This window comes from Lampris incognitus, chromosome 2 (genome assembly GCF_029633865.1).
Source record: "Lampris incognitus isolate fLamInc1 chromosome 2, fLamInc1.hap2, whole genome shotgun sequence".
Classification (NCBI taxonomy): Eukaryota; Metazoa; Chordata; class Actinopteri; order Lampriformes; family Lampridae; genus Lampris; species Lampris incognitus.
In genome coordinates this window covers 92616949-92637613 of record NC_079212.1, presented here as the reverse complement: position 1 = coordinate 92637613, position 20665 = coordinate 92616949, and the positions used below count along the sequence as shown (strand labels likewise).

The following is a 20665-nucleotide window of genomic DNA, read 5'->3' as shown; positions in this document are numbered from 1 at the left end:
GGTACGTTTCTAAGGTTTCTCATGGCCTTCGTCACACTAGGCGGGCGTATCCGAGTTGAGGACCGCCATCTCCCGGTGCCAAAATCCAACAAACCCTAGACGTGCCCGATTTGCACCGCGTGCGAAACCAAAACGAGCGCAGCTGTAGCACCTAACGTAGGACGTTTCGAACCCGGATTAAGGTCACTCAACACCCCCGGGGATTTTCGTGAACTGGGAGAAAAATTAAATAAATAAGTAAATGCTGTAATTAGATTGGGCAAAGAGAAAATGGTGTTTCTGACGTTGTCGCGCTGGATCCGAAACCGTGGACCGGATAGATACTGGAAGGTTCAAGAACTCCTGAAACATGCACGGGTAAGGACGCGACTATTTCCTGGAGCTACTCTTTAACCCAACCACCTGTCTAGGCGGTGTGTTTTTGCTGGGTTTTTAAGTGCGCACTACACCCTCTGTGGTTGCTCCCCGTTCCTCTTGCCGGAGACGCACACAATATCTTACCGAAGTGAAAGCATGGGTCGTTGTCTTAATCTAATATGTACACTAATGGTGATGATGAAGATGATGATGACAGTAACCGCTAGTCATCCTCCTCGCTTATTCCCACAGCATTTCCGAGGCAGGAAGAACCGCTGCTACTCTCTGGCTGTGCGAGCGGTGAGAAGGGCTTTCGTCTATGCCACCAAAGGTCGGATACTCAAGAAACGTGACATGCGGAGGGTAAGAACAGGAAACGTCCAGGAAACGCTGACGGGGGGGCGAAATACCTCGGGAGGATGGACGTGTGATATCACAAAGGGGCTGCAAACACGCATTGTGCCTGAAGAGGCGCCTGTGCCGTTCAGCACGCTGCCCGACCACACGGCGGCCGGCGTCGGTATCGGCGCTCGCTGGTTCTGCAGCGTCATGTTTTGTCTTTCATTTGAATGTATCCAGTTTTTTTGTCATTTTGAACAAGTTCTTGTAATTGTTGAAGGAACTTTTTGAACAGTTACTCATTTCAATGAGAACATTAAAACTTGCTGACTTTCAACTAATCGAGATAAACCTAGTGTAACCGGTTATTTTCTTGCCCGATGCGGGATTCGATACGGGGTGTACTGCACCACAAGGCGACATCACTAACCGCTCGGCTAAAGGGTCAGACCCGTTAGCTAGGGGCTAACGTGTCTTACTGGTAGTTTACAGTCGTCACCTTCCCCGGAAGCGCGCCCTCGCGCTTTGTCATTCCGCGCTCCGAAGAGACTTCTGAGGATCTGCACACTTCCGGATCCCACCGCTGCCACCAATGTAACCGGTTATTTTCTTGCCCGGTGCGGGATTCGATACGGGGTGTACTGCACCACAAGGCGACATCACTAACCGCTCGGCTAAAGGGTCAGACCCGTTAGCTAGGGACTAACGTGTCTTATTAGTAGTTTACACTAGTGTCCTAGACACTAAATCAGGGGTGTCAAACTCCGGTCCTCGAGGGCCGCAGTGTCTGCAGGTATTTGTTGCGACCGTGCACTACACCACCTGATTTAACTAATTAGCTCCCCTTCTGGATCAAGGAGGGAAAGGAACTAGTTTAAATCAGGTGGTGTAGTGCACGGTCGCAACAAATGCCCGCAGACACTGCGGCCCTCGAGGCCCGGAGTTGGACACCCCTGCGCTAAATGTATGTTAACACAATTTAGTGCACTTTGTTTCCTCAGCTCTGGATCTTGCGCATTGCGGCAGCATCACAAGAACATGGGATGAAGTACCCTGTCCTCATGAACAACCTTATAAAGGTTGGTGATAACGACTTTACCGTCCCTCCACTAAATGACTTCTTCCCAGCTTCCGGTGCTGTATTTAGAGGGAATTCCCATGCCCTCACAGTGATGCTTCATTTGCGCCGACTCATTACTGCTCCTTTTGGAGACGTCGTTGTTTTATTGGGTTTCCATTCCGAATGTATTAAACCTATTCCCTATTTCTTTGTCTTCCCATACAGAGTAGTGTTCAACTCAATCGTCGCACGCTCAGTGACCTTGCCGTCACAGAACCTCGGTCATTCCTCGCACTTACGAAGCTGGCTCAGGCTCGGCGAGAGGAGGGCTTCCGTGCAGCATTGGGCAATGGAAAAGAGCCTCCCGGTGTCTTCTCACGCGTAGTTCTGCAACAATAAGGGACCTGCTGCAATTCTTGACTCCCATTTACTATGTAGTGTAGACAGTGATGCCCTTGGCTTGTTAGTATGTGCATAATAATAATGCATTTTATTTGTATAGCACCTTTCATCGTCAGAGATGATCTCAGAGTACTTGACAGTGCATTAAAACAATACAAAACAGACAACGAAATTACTACTCGGTTAAATTACTTGGTTAAAGTGCTAAAACTAACAGAAAGCCTTTTTATGTAAATAGGTCTTTAAAACAGTTTTAAAAGTATCAAGTTTCAAAACAAAACACTGTGTAAACATCTGATATGCAACACACTATTTTTCATTCATCTCAATTGCAGATGCTTGGACTGTTTGGTACCTTGAGGTTATGCTGTTTAGCCCCGAGCCAATAACCTCTCTCTCTCTCTCTCTCTCTCTCTCTCTCTCTCTCTCTCTCTCTCTCGGCTTCTTCCTGCTTTTTTTCTCTGCTTGTTTTCCTCAACTGCATCCTTGTACGTCTTGATAAACGTACATAGGCATTGGTGAGCATACTAATGCTCATCAAACCACAACCTAATTCTTGCCTTCAAAAGAAGTTTGAGTTTTTACAGATGCTAGAATTTAGTGTTTATTTGCTTGAAACGTGCTTGGGTTTTTTTATTTTCTGTAAAGATTTGGACCATACAGATCCAAATCTGTTTTTATTTTTAAAGATTTTTATTTCAAAGTTTTTATTTCAAATACTTTTAGGTATAAATAAGCTTTTGAATTAGAAAAAGCACCAGTTGTGCGCTTGAAGTGAAAAAAGAAAAAAAGTACATCTTCAAAGTATTGAACAAAAAGATTATTAAGGCTATGAGTTAAGGCCTTATTGACAACTGTTGTGATGTCTGTCACTCGGTGTGTTGTGCTTCACAAATGTCTTTGGCATTCACTGTCACTTCCCATTCACTGTGTGCCATGGGCAATTGTCAGCACTTTTTGGAATACTTCCACATTATTCCAGCAGGTCTCGATTTAATTTATTTACAAATACCCCAGTATCCTCAGAATTAATTCAGCGCCAATTTTTCAAAATGTTATGTGTTCTGATGAGTCTTTGTGTTCACATTATTGTATTCCATGACTGCAGTAGACGCTACATGATAGTGATGAGGAGTCAAGAGTTAGAACTGCACATACCCTTTTATTGAACTATGTCCAGTGTGTGTCTAGCCAGCACAGAATCCCTTCTGCAGCATTACCAACTCTACACACCCCAGTGATTTAAGTTCCTTTTGAAACCATTTAAATCGTATGTACCATATCTGCTGTTTAGGTATGGTTTTGATACTGTTTGTGAGGCTTTGTTGGTGGTAGAGCGCCAGAATATCAACTTTGTGATGCCTTTTGTCTCTGTGTAAATAAGTGTAATTTCCCTTTACATTTGTTTTAAAGTGTATACTTGGAACATTCTTTCATTAAAAAAAATTGTTATATACTCAACCCTTTGTCTTATTTGTGTAATGATTTTTTTTCTTTGTACTATTGTGTTATTCTGCGTCTAGTTGTAGACCTATGACCTTTAAGGCACAGCTGAATTGTCACCTGCCACCATCAGTCTGAGCTAATTTAAATGTTGGGAACTACAGTTATGCGTGTGTAAATTAGGAGAAAATACAGCAACGTGATTTTAGTGTGTTAAAACGAGTTACAAAACCCCAGGCACATGATGCAACGAACATACTCCAATTTCATGCGCGGCCATCTTGGATCTTAAAAGAACCAAGTGGTGGGCATTTAGCCACGCCCCCTTCTTACTCAATCGGAAATCCCGTTCACGCCGCGGCCATTTTGGATTTTAAAATAACCAAGTGGTGGGAATTTAGCCACGCCCCCTTCTTACTCAATCGGAAATCAATGCAGCCGGGGCCAGCAGCAAACATGGTTTGGACTACCAACCTCGAGCACCTACCGTCATTTACCACAAATGACATCGAAAAATGGGCAGAGAAGGGGCGTCGGATCCTAAGGGATGTACTGCTGACTACCACCTGGAGCGAATCTACTTTGATGCGGAGGAATGGGAGAATATGAAAACTAAGCTGGATCTTTTCTTTTTCGAGTACTTTCTGCCTTTCCTGTGCCAGTGAGGAGAGACACACACACACACAGGGCTGTATTCAAAGAAGCTGTTTAATCACAATAAAATAAAAAATAAGATACATTTCATTTTTATACGGTACATTCAATATTTATACATTAGATTGTCCCATCTACAATATTTTCATTCTTTGTCCTTTAACAAAACTGTTGGTTCATTTTAAACTAAAATATGTTCGGTCAACTGTCATTCTGTTGTAGCAATAAACTGGAACTGGCTACCAACTCAAATCATCAATTGTTTACTAAACTAAGATAGTGATTGCTCATCTCAAGGTGTGGGCTAAAAAATGGGACTGTACTGAAATGAAGTTAAATATGTTTCAATCTATCTAAGGTTTGTGTGCACTATTTTCTTGTCAGCTGAATTTAACAAAGGTTTAAAACAGTAGTCACTGAAAATTTGTTAGGAGAGCACACACAGTCCACAGTTGGTTGACAGTTCCACTTAGTGAAAGGGGTATGACTCCATCAAAAATGTGGTACTCCTTTATGCGTCTTATTGACCTTTCCACGTGTATTCTCAAGCCAGCAATACTCTGTGTGTCTGTGAGCTCATTACAGCTAAACTGTCCACTTGGGCCTAAAAATGCAGGGATGACAAGTTTTACATCTATTTCATCGAGCAGGTCTTTGATAAGGAAGCCCTTATCGGCCATGACCTCATCACCTGACTCTAAGAGGTCCAGAACACCTGACCTCTTAGTTATCTCCTTATCAGAAATACATCCTGTATATAGATTACTTACCAGGCTAACTGACCCTGAGGGAGTGATCCCAATTAGGGATTTCAGTGTAGTGTTACTTTTATAATGGGAGTATGTCATGGTGTTCAAAACCTTTGAACTAGCTGTCTCGATGCAGATCTCTTTGCAGTCTAGTATCACTCTTGTGTTTGGGTAGAATTCCCTGAATACTGGTGGCATTAGCTCGTCTACTGCTGCTCTACTAGGCCATATTGGGAGGGTCCCTAACATAAAGAGCAAATAGTTGGCCCACGTCGTACAGTTCCTGCTGACTGTGGCTGGCGACACATTGAATCGTACAGATAAATCCAGAGCAAAAAAGCCCTGCCTCACACGGCACAAGAACAGGAAAAACTGATCAATCAGCGATAAATGCTCTGCATGGAAGCCAGACACAGAAATGTGTTCTAGGTTATGGCTGTTCATTTGCATTTGAGTCCATCGCACCATGGACTCTGCAGTAGGCTGTAAAGCTAGGAAGAGTGCTTTGAGGGTGTGGTAATCCTTAAAACCAGTGTAAAACCTGATCAGATTGGGCGCACACTGGAAGCGTTCTAGACCAAAACGCTCACTTTTCAGCTTTTTATTTTCGTCCTCCAGGAAAGCGATGCGTTTCTTTACTGCGTCAAGCTGGTCTTCCACAGAAAGGGGCTTCACGTCGTAGTCATGATCAGGTAGAGTCGCCCAAACCTCACTGGACACATGAGGATATGTCATACATGTGGGAAGCAATATAAATCCACACATTTTCCTGTTATCAAGATGATGTGCCAGAACAGAGCTATCCACTATTGAAAGATTAGTGAATAAATATATATATATATATATATATATATATATATATATATATATATATATATATATACACATTTTATACAATGCAGTAATCTACATGTTTGAAAAATTGTATTGTACTGACAGTAACAACTATTTAACTGGCTGTACATGGTGCAACCTCTGCAGCTCAATGCATACAGTAACGTTAAATGTACATGCAACCTCTGCAGCTCAATGCATACAGTAGGCCTATATGTACATAATGTCTGTTGCAATAATAGCAGGAGGAGTAAACATTTAGCCATATGGCCTCTTAATGTGGAATTTGGTTGTAAACATGAGTGCACAACTGTAAACGTTACTCACTCATCTGCTGACTCGGGTGTCACCTCCCCAGCCGGTTGACCACCACGAACAGGAACCCTAAAAATACAAGCTATTAATGGCAGGTATTATGTTTCATTTCATCAACATCCTAAAATCATTTTCATGACAACATCCAGCTAACGTTATTATAGCTCTGCATGACCTACCGTGATGTCTGTCTGCTAGTAAAGTTAGTAAACTTAGCTACCTCCTCGGCGTAGGTTGATTTGACCATGGGAAAATGGTCGGTAGAGTTCCGGGTTTCAGTTTTGTCAGCCCAAGAAACGTCTTGCGAAAACAGTCCTCGGTGAAGTGCTTTGAGCACACCCTGGTGTTGTCTGTGATCTATAATGACAAATGATATCTGACGTTACTGTCAGCAACATGTTGACTCTTACGGTTGTAGTTAGACCAGAAAGTTAGCTAACAACGTTGCTAGGGAGCTAGCTAGCTAGCTATCCAGCCAGCTAGCTAGGTAAAGGTGAAGGTATTGGTAGTTACCTGAAAGTGTGGCCCTGTATCCCTCTTAATTTTCACCACCCATGCCCTACGGGTGTACAGGTGTTTGGGGAAGCGGTGAAACGTCAAGGATTTATCTCTTTCCCTTCTTTGATAGGAGTTGCAGGATGGTACACAGCAGTACGACATGTTGCTTCCAGCAGTGTTTTCAATGAAGCAAGAAGGGGGCGTGGCTAAGTTCCCACCGCTTGGTTTTTTTAAAAACCAAGATGGCCGCGGCGTGAAATCGGCGTAACCGGTGGTTTTCATCATACCGTCATTTTCCCCTTCGCGGCCGCCGTATCACTGTCTGGGCGGGGCGACGCGAACGACCTTTGCTGAGGACGCCGCCGGATCAGCCAATGAGCAACTACAGTATTCACTTCCAGCCAATCGCAGCGGCCGTTGTTCACTGAGCCCATATTTCGCTTTACACGCATGCGCAGTTTTCGCGGCGTGACACGCTTGTGGAGGAAGTGGACTGACGGGCTGCAGCCAGGGGCCGCATTCTACCAAGTAGTTTAGCAAGATAGCGTATTATCTTTAAAGATTTAATATGTCCTGGCTGTTTGGCCTGAACAAGGGGCAGCCCGAAGCACCCCCTACCCTCCCGGCTCCGCCGCCGCCGCCACCGCCTCCGGCTGGCGGCTCCGGTGGCGGCGGAGATAAACCCAAGGACAAATGGAGCAACTTCGATCCGACCGGGCTGGAACGAGCGGCTCAGGCTGCCAAGGAACTCGACACGTCCCGTAAGTTTTCAGGGGGGCACATCGCTCGTCTCGCCACCGCCAAGCCTTGTGCCGGTCTTACCGCAGCTCTCTGGCGCAACGCTGACCACGGCGCTGCCGCTGCGAGCCGGTCTGCAGACGAGTCAAGCGATGGATGCAGCAGCCTCCCGTTGCCATATAAATCCCCCCCCGGCGTGTGGTGCTTGGTCACCCCGGTGACACTGATTCAACACATTAGTTAAGTTGGTTTAAGAGGGAAATGTAGAGCCGTTGTTTTTGGATCATAAACCAGCGCCGTTATGAATGACAGCCGCCTATGAGAGCACTGCACTCGGTTTCATTCAAAGGGGACAAGGTCCAGAGGTCATCGATCCCCCTATGCACCTCAAATCACCAACCTGCACCAAAGAAGTACTAAGGCTGCCTTTGGGTTATGTGCTCAACATATTGTCAGTTTGCGAGACTGGCACGTAGACCAGCGTTGAGCGTTGCAACCAGTCTAATAATGTTCACATGACAGCGCTTTGAAACAACCACAGGTTGACCTCCATGTTGTCCATCTCTTCTTGCTTAAATTCAGGCCATGCCAAAGAGGCTTTGGATTTGGCTCGAATGCAGGAGCAGACCACTCAGATGGACTACCAGAGCAAAATTAAGGTAACATATCTTAAATTATTCCTCAACGCTTTCATCACGAAAGGGATTTCTCACTGTTGATTTTTTTTTAGCAAGAGGTGAGACTCCAGGATTTTCCCATTCATTAAAATAAGCGAGAGGCTATTAGTGGAGAATATATAGGAATGTCCATTTTAAGTTTTACCTCCCTCACGTACTCGTTCTTTAACAGTGCAGTTACAATTACAAGTGTAGCTTCTATTCTCGGAGATGATAAGATGGATTTCCTTGGCATACCTGGTGTAGATCTGTGTTTTCTTGGCTTGAAAGGGTTCATAGAGTGGCATTTGACAACCCGGACAATGATGGGGGGGGAGGGCATCATAAATGTAAGTGTTCAATAATGAAGGACTCGGGTCTGTGGTGCTCTTGTGATAGTATTTCTGTTTGTGTCTGTTGCATTTGTAGGAATACGAGGCAGCAGTTGAACAACTTAAAGGAGATCAGATAAAAATCCAGGGAGAGGAGAGAAGGAAGACTCTGAATGAGGAGACCAAACAGCACCAAGCGGTGAGAACTTTGGAGTTGGTTACACTGGCTATTAGTCCAGACAGGGGCTCTCTCTCTCTCTCTCTCTCTCTCTCTCTCTCTCTCTCTCTCTCTCTCTCTCTCTCTCTCATATATATATCGTCATAGTAAATGTCTGTGTTCTGTCCCATCACAGAGAGCTCAGTACCAAGACAAGCTTGCTAGGCAGAGATATGAGGACCAGCTCAGGCAACAGGTGAGGTCATAACCTCGACAATAGATGAAATTTTCTTTTTTTTTTAATCTGTCGTGTAGTTAAATAGCAGGAGTTTGTTTGTCTTTTGCTACAGCAAGTCCTGAATGAGGAGAATCTCCGTAAGCAGGAGGAGTCAGTCCAAAAGCAAGAGGCCATGAGGAAGGGTATGGATTAAGCACAGAGCTATAGTGCAAATCACAGTTTTATGGAAGGCGTTTGTATTGGTGTGTCTGAAACGTTGTTTAAACTCGTCTCGTGTCCTGGTTTCTTTAGCTACAATACAGCACGAGATGGACTTGAGGCACAAGAACGAGCTTCTGCGCATAGAGGCCGAGTCTAAGGCACGCGCCCGCGTAGAGAGGGAAAATGCTGACATAATCCGGGAGCAGATCCGTCTGAAGGCTGCGGAGCACAGGCAGACTGTTCTGGAGTCCATCAAGTAAGACATACTGCCGCACGAATCCTCTTACAGGACGCTGCTTTTACGAATGACGTAGTAAATGAGGGCCATCTAGGTGCTCCGAAATCATCTCGACAGTAAATGAATCTCAAGAGAATGATTTATATATATATGCATCATTATCTAAAAACGTTGTACACTTCACCGCAGTTGGGCTGAATCACAATGGTCGAGTGTGGGTAACAGTACAGTCTGAACGTTTTAAAGGTGCACTGACTGTAAATATGATCTTCTATCAGGACTGCAGGCACCGTGTTCGGAGAGGGCTTCAGGGCCTTCGTGTCAGATTGGGACAAAGTCACAGTTACGGTGAGACCTCTCCCCACAAATCCAGTCATTCATGTCAATCTCCAAGATAATGAACACTTATAATGGGTTGAATTTAACTTTGGGAAAAGTGGAAATGCTGACTGTCAGAATGATCACTTCTGTGTAATGCAGGGTTAGTTGTGAAGGCTTGGGCAAATATGCTGCGTCTGCAAATACACAAGGCACCTTCCAAGAATGTGGATTTGATCCATGCATTCAGTTGTTAGGAGGAAGTGGAGTTCTACTTTACAACTTTGATTTTGACAATGATTTGTTTGCTGTCATTACCCAGGTCACACACTTTACACACCGCTCACAAATTCCCCCCTATGGGGAAAATGGTACGAACCGTTGAACTGAACTGATTTATTTCCATACATCAGTTTACAGTCAAGTACATGTCAGATCTAGCTTCTAGCCCCTCATTGTTCACTTTGTTTTTATTTCCCCCCTTTTTCTCCCCAATTGCTTTTGTCTTTTTTTTCTTTTCTTCCCCAACTGTATCCGGCCAATTACCCCCCTCTTCCGAGCCGTCCCGGTCGCTGCTCCACCCCCTCTACTGATCCGGGGAGGGCTGCAGACTACCACGTGCCTCCTCCGATACATGTGGAGTCGCCAGCCGCTTCTTTTAACCTGACAGTGAGGAGTTTCACCAGGGGGACATAGCACGTGGGAAGATCACGCTATTCCCCCCAGTTCCCCCTCCCCCCTCCGACCAGAGGAGGCACTAGTGGAGCGACCAGGACACATACCCTCATCCGGCTTCCCACCCACAGACACGGCCAATTGTGTCTGTAGGGATGCCTGACCAAGCCTGAGGCAACACAGGGATTCGAACCGACGATCCCTGTGTTGGTAGGCAACGGAGTAGACTGCCACGCCACCCGGACGCCCCAAGATACAATATACCCATGATATATCCTCAAGATAATATTAGTGAACACGTGGGACATTTTTTAAAGGGGGGGGGCATTCTTTTGTGTTTTGGGTTTTTTTTTATATCATTGTGTGGTTCCTGGTAGTGTTTCCTATGTATTCAAATCAAAAAAATTCAAATTTTGGTTGAAGTACGTGTGTTTTAGCATCAAAACACTATTTTCCCAAGCCCTTCTAAAACCTTTTCCCCATGTGACCTGATGCACGTTTCTGCCCTTTGTTTGAACACTTTCGTCACTCTCTGTACTTACGCTGTCATCGAGCTGCGTGGTTGTGTGAGGGGGTGGGGGGGGCTGGGTATCTGTGCTAACCCACGTCAGTGCTTTTTGTTAACGGCTGCGTGGGCTTTTCCATGGGAACAACCCGAAACGAACGCAGATGGTATTGCCCTTTTAAATATGCTTTTAAAAGTTTGCACTCAAGGGCGCCCGGGTACCGTGGCAGTCTATTCCCTTGCCTACCAACATGGGGATCGCCAGTTCGAATCCCCGTGTTATCTCCGGCCGGCTTGGTCAGGCGTCCCTACAGACACAATTGGCCGTGTCTGCAGGTGGGGAGCCGGATGGGTACATTTGTCCTGGTTGCTGCACTAGCGCCTCCTCTGGTCGGAGGGGGGGAGGAGGAACTGGTGGGAATAGCGTGATCCTCCCACGTGCTACGTCCCCCTGGTGAAACTCCTCACTGTCAGGTGAAAAGAAGGGGCTGGTGACTCCACATGTATCGGAGGAGGCATGTGATAGTCTGCAGCCCTCCCTGGATCGGTAGAGAGGGTGGAGCAGCGACCGGGACGGCTCAGAAGAGTGGGATAAATGGCCAAGTACAGTAGGGGAGAAAAGGGGGGAGGGAATAAAAATAAAAAAAGTTTGCACTCAGAATGTGAGCAAATGACGAATGTGCCGGTTGGGTTGTCCCACCGCTGTGTGTAGAAGTGTAGGCTCTGTCCATAAGGTTAATCGTAGTGGCGTTCCAGGATTATTAAACAGTTGCCTACTTAAGTGCCTATTCTGCATTATATCTTCTCTACCAGGTAGCAGGACTGTCATTTTTAGCTCTGGGAGTGTATTCAGCCCGCAATATAACAGCGGTGGCTGGGCGCTACGTCGAGGCTCGCCTCGGAAAGCCTTCGTTGGTCAGAGAGACGTCTCGTTTCACCGTGGGCGAGGCCATCAAGCATCCTATCAAGGTAGCTGGTCATAAACACCACTCGCCATTTTTTTTTTTTTTATTCATCTAAGGTTGTAAACCCTCCGCTCTGACAAATTGTATAATTTTGTTCATGACTGTCAGTAACACGTCTCCTCTCCCTCCTCCCAAACCTGTCAGATGGCAAGACGGCTGAAGAGCAAACCCTCGGATGCCCTAGAGGGGGTGGTGCTGAGTGTAAGTGGCGGCACGTGAACATCGCAAGTCTTTCCACAGGTTTTGTATGATTTACTTTTGATATTTCTAAAACTAAAATCCCCACCCCCTCTCCTTTTTTCCCTCTCGTGTCCGCTCAGCCTAAGCTGGAAGAGCGTGTCCGTGACGTCGCCATAGCAACGAGGAACACCAGGCAGAACCACGGCCTCTACAGGAACATTCTCATGTACGGTCCTCCGGGCACTGGGAAAACCCTCTTTGCTAAGGTACACACGAGACACTGGGCTAGTGATAAAAAGCTGACCACGGGGCATCTGGGTAGCGTGGCGGTCTGTTCCTTTGTCTACCAACACAGGGATCACCGGTTCGAATCCCCATGTTACCTCCGGCTTGGTCGGGCGTCCCTACAGACACAATTGGCTGTGTCTTTGGGTGGGAAGCCGCATGTGGGTATGTGTCCTGGTAGCTGCACTAGCACCTCTTCTGGTCAGTCGGGACGCCTGTTCGGGGGGGTGGAGGGGGAACTCGGAGGGAATAGCATGATCCTCCCATGCGCTACGTTCCCCTGGCGAAACTCCTCGCTGTCAGGTGAAAAGAAGCGGCTGGCGACTCCACATGTATCGGAGGAGGCATGTGGTGGTCTGCAGCCCCTCCCCGGATTGGCACGGGGTAGAGTAGTGACCGGGACGGCTTGGAGAGTGGGGTAATAGGCCAAGTGCAGTTGGGGAGAAAAGGGGGGGAGGGGGAGGCTGACCATGTAAACTTGGTTACGTGAGATGTGATGCTTTGCCTAATTTGTGGGTATTTTTTCTCCTTGTGTTTTGAGCAGAAGCTGGCGGTGCATTCTGGGATGGACTATGCAATTATGACAGGCGGCGACGTTGCGCCCATGGGCCGTGACGGTGTGACTGCAATGCACAAAGTCTTCGACTGGGCTAACACCAGCCGTCGCGGGTACGACTCCTGAAGAAGCATATTTTAAAAACCACCGCCCCTGTTAAAATGTTCTCATATTGCCAAACACAGTAGAGGATGAGATTATTTGTATTAATAGATGTGTTGATGGATGTATTAATAGATGTATTAATAGATGGAATAGTGCTGTCATCCTCTTTAGTTGTAAGGTGGTAACAGAATCAATAAGATTCATCATATCTTTTCATCCTGTGACAGATTGCTGCTCTTTGTCGATGAAGCTGATGCATTCCTTCGCAAGCGATCCACCGTAAGTCTGTTTCACTCTGTAGAGCCCATGTTGATTTTCTTGGGAACCATGCTCTTCCTGGCACCACGGTGGCGCTGTGGTTAGCGCGGTCGCCTCACAGCAAGAAGGTCCTGGGTTCGAGCCCCGGGGTAGTCCAACCTTGGGGGGTCGTCCTCTGTGTGGAGTTTGCATATTCTGCCCATGTCTGCGTGGGTTTCCTCCGGGGGCTCCGGTTTCCTCCCACAGTCCAAAGACATGTATGTAGGTCAGGTGAATCGGCCGTACTAAATTGTCCCTAGGTATGAATGTGTGTGTGTGTGGGCCCTGTGATGGCCTGGCGGCGTGTCCAGGGTGTCTCCCCGCCTGCCGCCCAACGACTGCTGGGATAGGCTCCAGCATCCCCGCGACCCTGAGAGCAGGATAAGCGGTTCAGATAATGGATGGATTATCCTCTTCCTATCTCCCCATGTTGCCAGTCTCCAAAGCCACTCTTCATTTTCACTAACCTTCACTTATGACATGATATTCACTGTTCTGTCTCCTTGCAGGAGAAAATAAGTGAAGATCTCCGAGCCACTTTAAACGCATTCCTGTATCGCACCGGCGAGCAGAGCAGCAAGTGAGTATTCACTGATACTGTACGTTTTTGAGCTTTTGAATATACCTTCTGCTGCAGTATAAGTTTTAAATACGTTCCATCCGTCTGACAACGTCATACGTTTCTGGTGCTGCTGTGTCCGTCTCTAGTTGCACTGATCTGCAGGGCTTGTTTCCTGCAGGTTTATGATGGTGCTGGCCAGTAACCAGCCAGAGCAGTTTGACTGGGCCATAAATGACCGTATAGACGAAATCATCAACTTTGCTCTGCCAGGTCCCGAGGAAAGGGAGAGGCTGGTGCGGCTGTACTTTGACAAATACGTGCTGGAGCCTGCCACTGGAGGGAGGCAGTGAGTAGTACATGCACACACACACACACACACACACACACACACAGCAGCACGAGTGATAAAATAGGCTGCTCTACCGAGTGCTTTTCACACTGAAATACATGATGAAATGAGTACCAGAGCCAAGTAGTAAAGTTGCATTTGGAGTCACCTTGGAAGACAAATGTGTGTGCAGCAAACACCCACCCACGCACTTTTATTCAAGGTTTTAATGCGGGTGTTTTGGAAGGCTCTCGGTAGACCTCATTGTGCAAGGCTGTGCCAGAATTGGGATTACACCCAGGCCCTTTCAGGTTGTTGTTCAGAAACGGCACGCTGTGTACGTGAAATCCAGCCAGCCGTGGTGGGGGCATTAATTACATGAGCTCAGTGGGAGGTTGGCAGCTGATAAGTAGTGGGGTTGTACACGTAGGACAGGTGTCAGTGGGACCAAATCGTGAAAACAGAAAATTCCAACAAGAGCAGCCATACAGAGTAAATCTGTGTTTAGTCTGGAGGAAAAAAAACAACGGTCTTGCACTTCTTCCATGTCTCTCTGTCTGTCCTGCTTTTATAACTGCCTGTGTCCTCCTGCAGGAGGATGAAGCTGGCCCAGTTCGACTACGGCCAGAAGTGCTCCGAGATCGCAAGGCGCGCAGTGGGCATGTCGGGTAGAGAGATCTCCAAACTGGGTGTCGCCTGGCAGGTGCGTGTCCCCTGAGCCTTTTTAAAGATTATAATTTATCTCCATTCCTGGATTTTAAACCTTGTTGTGAGGAAATCTTGACCTGTTATCGCGATGATTCTAGCCCCCCCCCCCCAATCAAGCAGATGAGTGTTGTAGATACCTGTGTTTCATGTCCTCCCAGGCGGCAGCGTACTCCTCCGAAGATGGAATCCTGACGGAGGCCATGATCGACGCGCGGGTCGACGATGCCGTCAAGCAGCACCTTCAGAAGATGGACTGGCTGCACGGAGAGGGTGGAGAGGAGGCCGAAGCCAAGGCCAGTTCATCGCCGCAGGCCGGGGCGGCAGGCAGTGGGGGTAAAATGGGCTTTAATCTGCCCCCCAGCGAGGCACCCCAGGCTCAGGAGGTGATCGCGCCGGTCCTTGAGACGAGCGTGAAAGAAGAAAGCGCAGACACGCCGCAGGAGTTGACGGCGCCCTCCTCAGACAGCACGGGGAAGTCAGCAGAGAGCGAAAGCGACGTCCCGGCCGAAGGGCGGGTCGGTGAAGATGGTGTCAAAGCAGAAGCCGAGACAACGGGAGAGAGTTTAGGCCAAACCAGTGCCCCCGTTTCTACTGAGGGTGAGGCAGAAAAGGAGGGCAAGACTGTACCTCCCCCAAAAGACGGAACACCGGTTTAGCATTTGGGGTTGTATGGACAGGACTGCAAGTGATTAGAAAAGGAAAGGAAAAAATACAGGCGCATACGTCTCGTCTTTCCTGAGTAGTGTCTGTTAAATATATGTCCACAAGTCTGTCTCTGTCCTCATGGCAGAGGTTAGAGAAGTAGGAGGTGGGAGCAACACACCAATATTTTATCACAACCAAGATGGCACCTCAAGCTTGTGAATCATCCTAATATATTAACATCTGTAAAGATTTTAAACATGTACTTTACATAAAACCATTCATCTGTAATCATAGAAATGTCAAAGCTGTCTGCTGAAATGATTAAATGGGTATGATTGTTTTTATAAATGGTGACAGTTCCCATATTTCTTATACTTTTTTGAGGCGTACATGACGTTGTTGAGTCTTAAAGCAGGTGTAATGTTTAACAGACTCTGACTACTTTAATTTCCTTTTCAAGGCCAAATTTTGAGTTGCTTATGTATGAAATATCTATCCATGCCCTTATTGACACTAAACTGATATGACAGTTTAATATGTAATGAGCAATTTTAGTCTCCCGTCAAGTAATGGACACACAAGGCTCAGCGTTTTCAAAACCATCCAGCATGCCGACTTTCGCCACAAGAGGACACTGTTGCATAACCTCACACGAACAGGAACAACGTTTGAATCCGTGGAAACATAAAATCTGGGTGAAAATCTGGGTATTTTTCGGTGAAATTCGGTAAAAGCCAAAAACGCTGAGCCTTGTGGACACAGTATTTGTTCAGGCCCTAGAAAACACCCGACAACGCGTGTAGAGAAGCGGATGTGTTTGCAGTATCTTGGCCTCAAGCGTTGAGCTTTATCGAAGCGTGGATGTGGTGAAGCACTAGGACAGATGAGTTAGAGGCTCGGTGGGTTGTCGAGAGGAAATCCACTCCCCCAGAGACTTGTGGGAATTCATTTGGGAGTTGAGCGTTTCTGCTGACGGCTGCAGACGAGTCATTTCTTCCTCATGGCATCAAGGGCGTGAAGCTGAACTTGGCAATGCTGGGTTAGGCGACTTGGACTCGGTACATAGCTCTCCATGGTCCTCCCTGACTATGTGGTCCTCCCTCCACTTGTGTGTGTGTGTGCCATATGTATGCAGCTGTTTTATACGCATTTCATATGTGTGTCCTCTTCCATATTTGAGCCATGTATTTGTTGTGTGCCATCTGTACGTGTGTTTTATCAGCTGTGCTGTCAAACCCGGTGCCGAGTTCATGGCGAGGGCCCGAAGGGATGTGACTAAAAGGGGTTGAGTCTGGTACTTTACGACATACACACATGCCTGCTGTCAGACCAGAACCCACCAGAAAGATAGTGACCTTTGACCTGTAGTGTCTTAGGCCTCGAGGTCCTCAGTCTTTTCCGTCATATCTTCCAATAACTCTGAGTAGAGGACCACTGTACAGAAGAAGAGGTTCTCCTGTCGAGGCCGGAGGCAGAAATGGTAGTGGGTCCTGTGCCTTCTGGTGGTTTACGTCTACTCATCTCTCCCATTACGGACACTAGTTGAAATAAAATAACAAATCAGACTGGACTCCTGTGTTGGTCATGTTGCTGCTTTTGTCCCCCCCCCCCCCCCAATTTTATCTGGCCAATTACCCCACTCTTCCGAGCTGTCCCAGTCGCTGCTCCACCCCCCTCTGCCGATCCGGGGAGGGCTGCAGACTACCACATGCCTCCTCCCATATAGTCCATGGGCCAGACGATATTTCGGTACACTCAAGGTGGCAAAACTTACTTATAATTTTTGAAAGGATCCATGTCTGTAGATGATATTTTGGTATGATAACCATTCCTGAGTGGCAGCTGTATCACAGTTATCAGCTCATGAAGTTAACCACCCGCTAAACTAAATTGCATTTTAGACGCTGGTGCATATCCTGGTTTAGCCTCATGGTCAGGACATTTTTCAATGTTCTATAATATTGTCTTTGGTATCATTTTAAAGGGGACCTTCTTAGCTTTCATTCAAGCCCTGTTGTGGATATTTCTCACAAATATACAGGTCACTTGAGCTCTTCAACCCGTCAATAACACACATCTTTCTGCAATTTTCGCCTAAACTATATACTTTCTTTTAGCCCTGTGGCATCTAGGAATATCAGGGACACAAAACACAAAAACTGGAATACTCACAGGACTGTAAAGATTCAGGAAATGTATAATATACCCATACTATTTCATTGTGTGAGGTGATTGTGAGCCTTAAATGAGAACTAGACCAAAGCCAGTTAGGTCACAAACTGGTCTCTATACATTTGTTTAAATACACAATCAAAATACATGATAAAAAGGAATACCATAGTGAGGTAATGAACTATTTTAATATTTTAAACAACATTGACATTTACATATACTTAGTCAATGATACACGTAATCCCATATCATTAGTGGGTATATGTAATGGTAATGAGTAGGGTAATGGGTATATGTGAATATGGTTACATTATTGTTATCAAGCTCTGGGTAACCAAGTCCAGAATCAACATCCTGTGCATCAATAGACTACTACCACAGTAATACCATCAGAATCATCACACTGTCATTCATCAAACTGCTCGTTTCTCTCATCATCTGACTCCCCAAGTTCAAAGTCCAGTTCTGGACCATCCTGCTGTTTTTGGTTACTGCAGGTCTGTAACCTGCACATGTCTGTGCATGGAAGTCCATTTGACAGGCACATGCAGCTTGGCATTTTGCATGAATGCACACACTTGCATGTTAGCATTTCCAAGACCACATCTGGTGCAGGTGGGGAGCGCATCCAGTAAATGGCCAGCTTGCCTTCATCATCTGTCCATCCATACTCAGTAGAGCTTGGCACCACAGGGTTAGCCTGCAGACAGCACTTCCATATTGCTGCCTGATAGTTGGCTCGTTGAACATGCATAAAGAGACAGCCTCTACATGGTGGCAGCTGGCTGGACTCAACCTCTCCCCTTTTGGTGCAGAAGAGCTGGTAACGCAGTTTGTTCACCTCAGCAGTGCTGCTATTAGCAACATACATCCGACAGGTGAACTGCTCAATTTTCTGGAACAGCTCATCACTCACATTCCATGTCTGTCCCAGTTGACTAAAAGTCTCTTGGCAGGAAGTGTGCTTTCTCACTATCTTCAGGGCATTCAGCTTCCCTCGACCAGCGAATGCACTGACAGTGTCGCAGCCTGTGAAGGCATGTAAGCCAATTAGGCTGTCACAGATGCTGTCTCCAAGTGAACTTGCCAGTTTGGTGATGTCGACAAACCGTGTGCGGTTCTGAGTCCCACACTTCTGGTAGATGGGACAGGTGATGTCCTTCTGGAAGCCAAGACAAAGCACCATGACATCAGTGTCCTCAGCTGTGATGATAACTGACTTTGAGCCCGCATTTGCTGCATGCAATGCATGCAGGAGCAGACGGGTGTCAGCTTCTTCATGTGTGCAGTGCAGTTCTGCTGCTTCCTCACACCCATCTTCTGTCAACTTGTAGCAGGTTTCCTCACAGGTCATGTACAACACCTTGCCATGCAGCATAGCTCTGTATCGTGGGAGTTTCCACTCTTCCACCAGAAACTTGATGAGACTGGTCTTGTTGGAGGAACTGCACAGAAATTTTCTCCACTGCTGGACGCGGTGTCCCCCTGCAAGATTCTTGTACTGGAGAGTGATGTCTCCACCCCGGTTCAGTCGTTCAGCATCTTTGATCGAAGTCTGGTGATAGACATCAAAAACAACATCAATCCTCCCACTCTGTGCTCCCTCATTGAGGACCTGGGTCAAGGCTGACTCTGCCACCTGTGCAAAGGTTTTGTTGTTGCCATTCATTTTTTGGACCAGGCTCATCCCATCAATGATGGAAGTAGATGGGATTGGGATGTCTTCTGCAGGAGATACATTCTTTTCAAGCTCTCTGGCAAGTGCAGCCTTGTTTGTTTTTCGTAAGGACCCATCAGCATTTGCCAGTGCCCATGGTAGTGGGCCCAATGGGTAGGCAAGGACATCCTTCAGATTCACCTTCCTGCTTTCAGCCACCAGGATCATGTGACTGAAAAGGTTTCTGTCTGCCTTCAGAACCACATCCTGTGCTTTCTTTCCATGAGCTTGTTTTGTGCTGACATTGGAGAATGTTTTCAGACTTTGCTTGGTCATCTTGTCGTGGAATTTCACAGGTGGTGGGTCTGCATCTAACCTTGTTTGCTGGAATGCTTGGTAGGCCTCTTCTCCTTTCTCAAGAGCTCTCAAGAGATCTATGGTCACATCAGGTGGAGCCATGTTGCCAGTGGAGAGGCTAACCAAATCAATCTCATCAGGGGACATAGGATTGAGCCAGTTATTCTCCATAAGGTCCATGAGAGACTGGACATCTGCTTCATCTCTCTTGATCCTTGGACTCTGTAGATCTGGATGAGACCATTTGCACCTGCCTTGACCTGTCAGGTCTCTCAGCTGTCTGAGGTACATGCTTCTATACTCAGCTGTAAGATAATATTTGGTCACAGCTCCTGGCTTCAAGCTGAATCCCTTTGTCCCTCCAGCTGTTTGGGTGTCTTTGTTCACCGTTTCTTCTATAGCTTGGTCAACAGGGATTCGGCCAAAGGGATTGGTGGAGCCCAGTTGGACTGAGAAGCCTCCTTCCATGAATTCTGTGTACACATCTGGGTGTGTGATGGGCAGCTCAGACATCTGGGCGTAGTAGTAGGGGAGGTAGCGTGCATAATTCATCCTGTCATAAGCAAAGCACCATGGGATCATTGCTCGAATGCTAGCCAAGTGTAGCATCCAGTCTCCCTCTCTGGATGCTCGGATGAGCCCCAACAAGATTTCAACCATGTCCAAACAGGACATCCAGAAGTTCGAGAGGCTGCCGTTTCCACCTCTAAGGAACTCACGGTAGACTTCAAATAGATCCATGATGCGTGTACAAGAGCTGTTCTCGAGGACCTCCTTCAAAGCATGTTGTGAGACTTCTTTCCCAAGGCTGTCAATGGTCTTCAGTGTCTCATTCAGGTGAACCATGTCATTCCTGTGAGTTTCTTCCAACCAGGACAGGAAACCATTCAAGGTCAGTCGCATGAGAGCCTCATACAGGAGCTTGTGTAGTCGCACTGCCCTGTTGTACTTGCGGCCATCCATAACACCAGCAATTGAGCCTTCTGCAATCATGCCAGACTCAATGCAGAGGTCTTTGAGTCCAGCATCTTGGAAACGCTTTCCTATTATTGCCAGCAGTGTGCAGATGGTGTGGAATACCCCAAGCCTAACGATGATATCATGGAACTTGTCATGGTGTTTCCATGTGATCTCGACAG

General features: G+C 46.8%; 2 protein-coding genes across 3 annotated transcripts; both read left to right on the top strand.

Moving 5' to 3' along the window:
* Positions 1–38: 38 nt before the first annotated feature.
* On the top strand, positions 39–3613 carry mrpl20 (mitochondrial ribosomal protein L20). 2 transcript variants are annotated; one of them, XM_056273121.1, is made up of 4 exons: positions 43–357; positions 610–720; positions 1698–1775; positions 1982–3613. In XM_056273121.1, the coding sequence occupies exons 1-4, from the start codon at positions 271–273 to the stop codon at positions 2153–2155; spliced, it is 450 nt and encodes a 149-aa protein (XP_056129096.1). In that variant the 5' UTR covers positions 43–270; the 3' UTR covers positions 2156–3613. The 2 variants fall into 2 exon arrangements, with proteins under 2 accessions (XP_056129097.1, XP_056129096.1); XM_056273122.1 differs by lacking the exon at positions 1698–1775 and having other exon boundaries at positions 39–357.
* A 3506-nt stretch (positions 3614–7119) lies between these two features.
* Positions 7120–16898, top strand: atad3 (ATPase family AAA domain containing 3). The gene is made up of 16 exons (XM_056274115.1): positions 7120–7412; positions 7972–8048; positions 8475–8576; positions 8731–8790; positions 8885–8954; positions 9064–9229; positions 9490–9559; positions 11523–11678; positions 11819–11875; positions 11995–12120; positions 12684–12808; positions 13028–13079; positions 13607–13677; positions 13838–14005; positions 14582–14690; positions 14854–16898. The coding sequence occupies exons 1-16, from the start codon at positions 7220–7222 to the stop codon at positions 15349–15351; spliced, it is 2100 nt and encodes a 699-aa protein (XP_056130090.1). The 5' UTR covers positions 7120–7219; the 3' UTR covers positions 15352–16898.
* The last annotated feature ends 3767 nt before the right edge of the window (positions 16899–20665 follow it).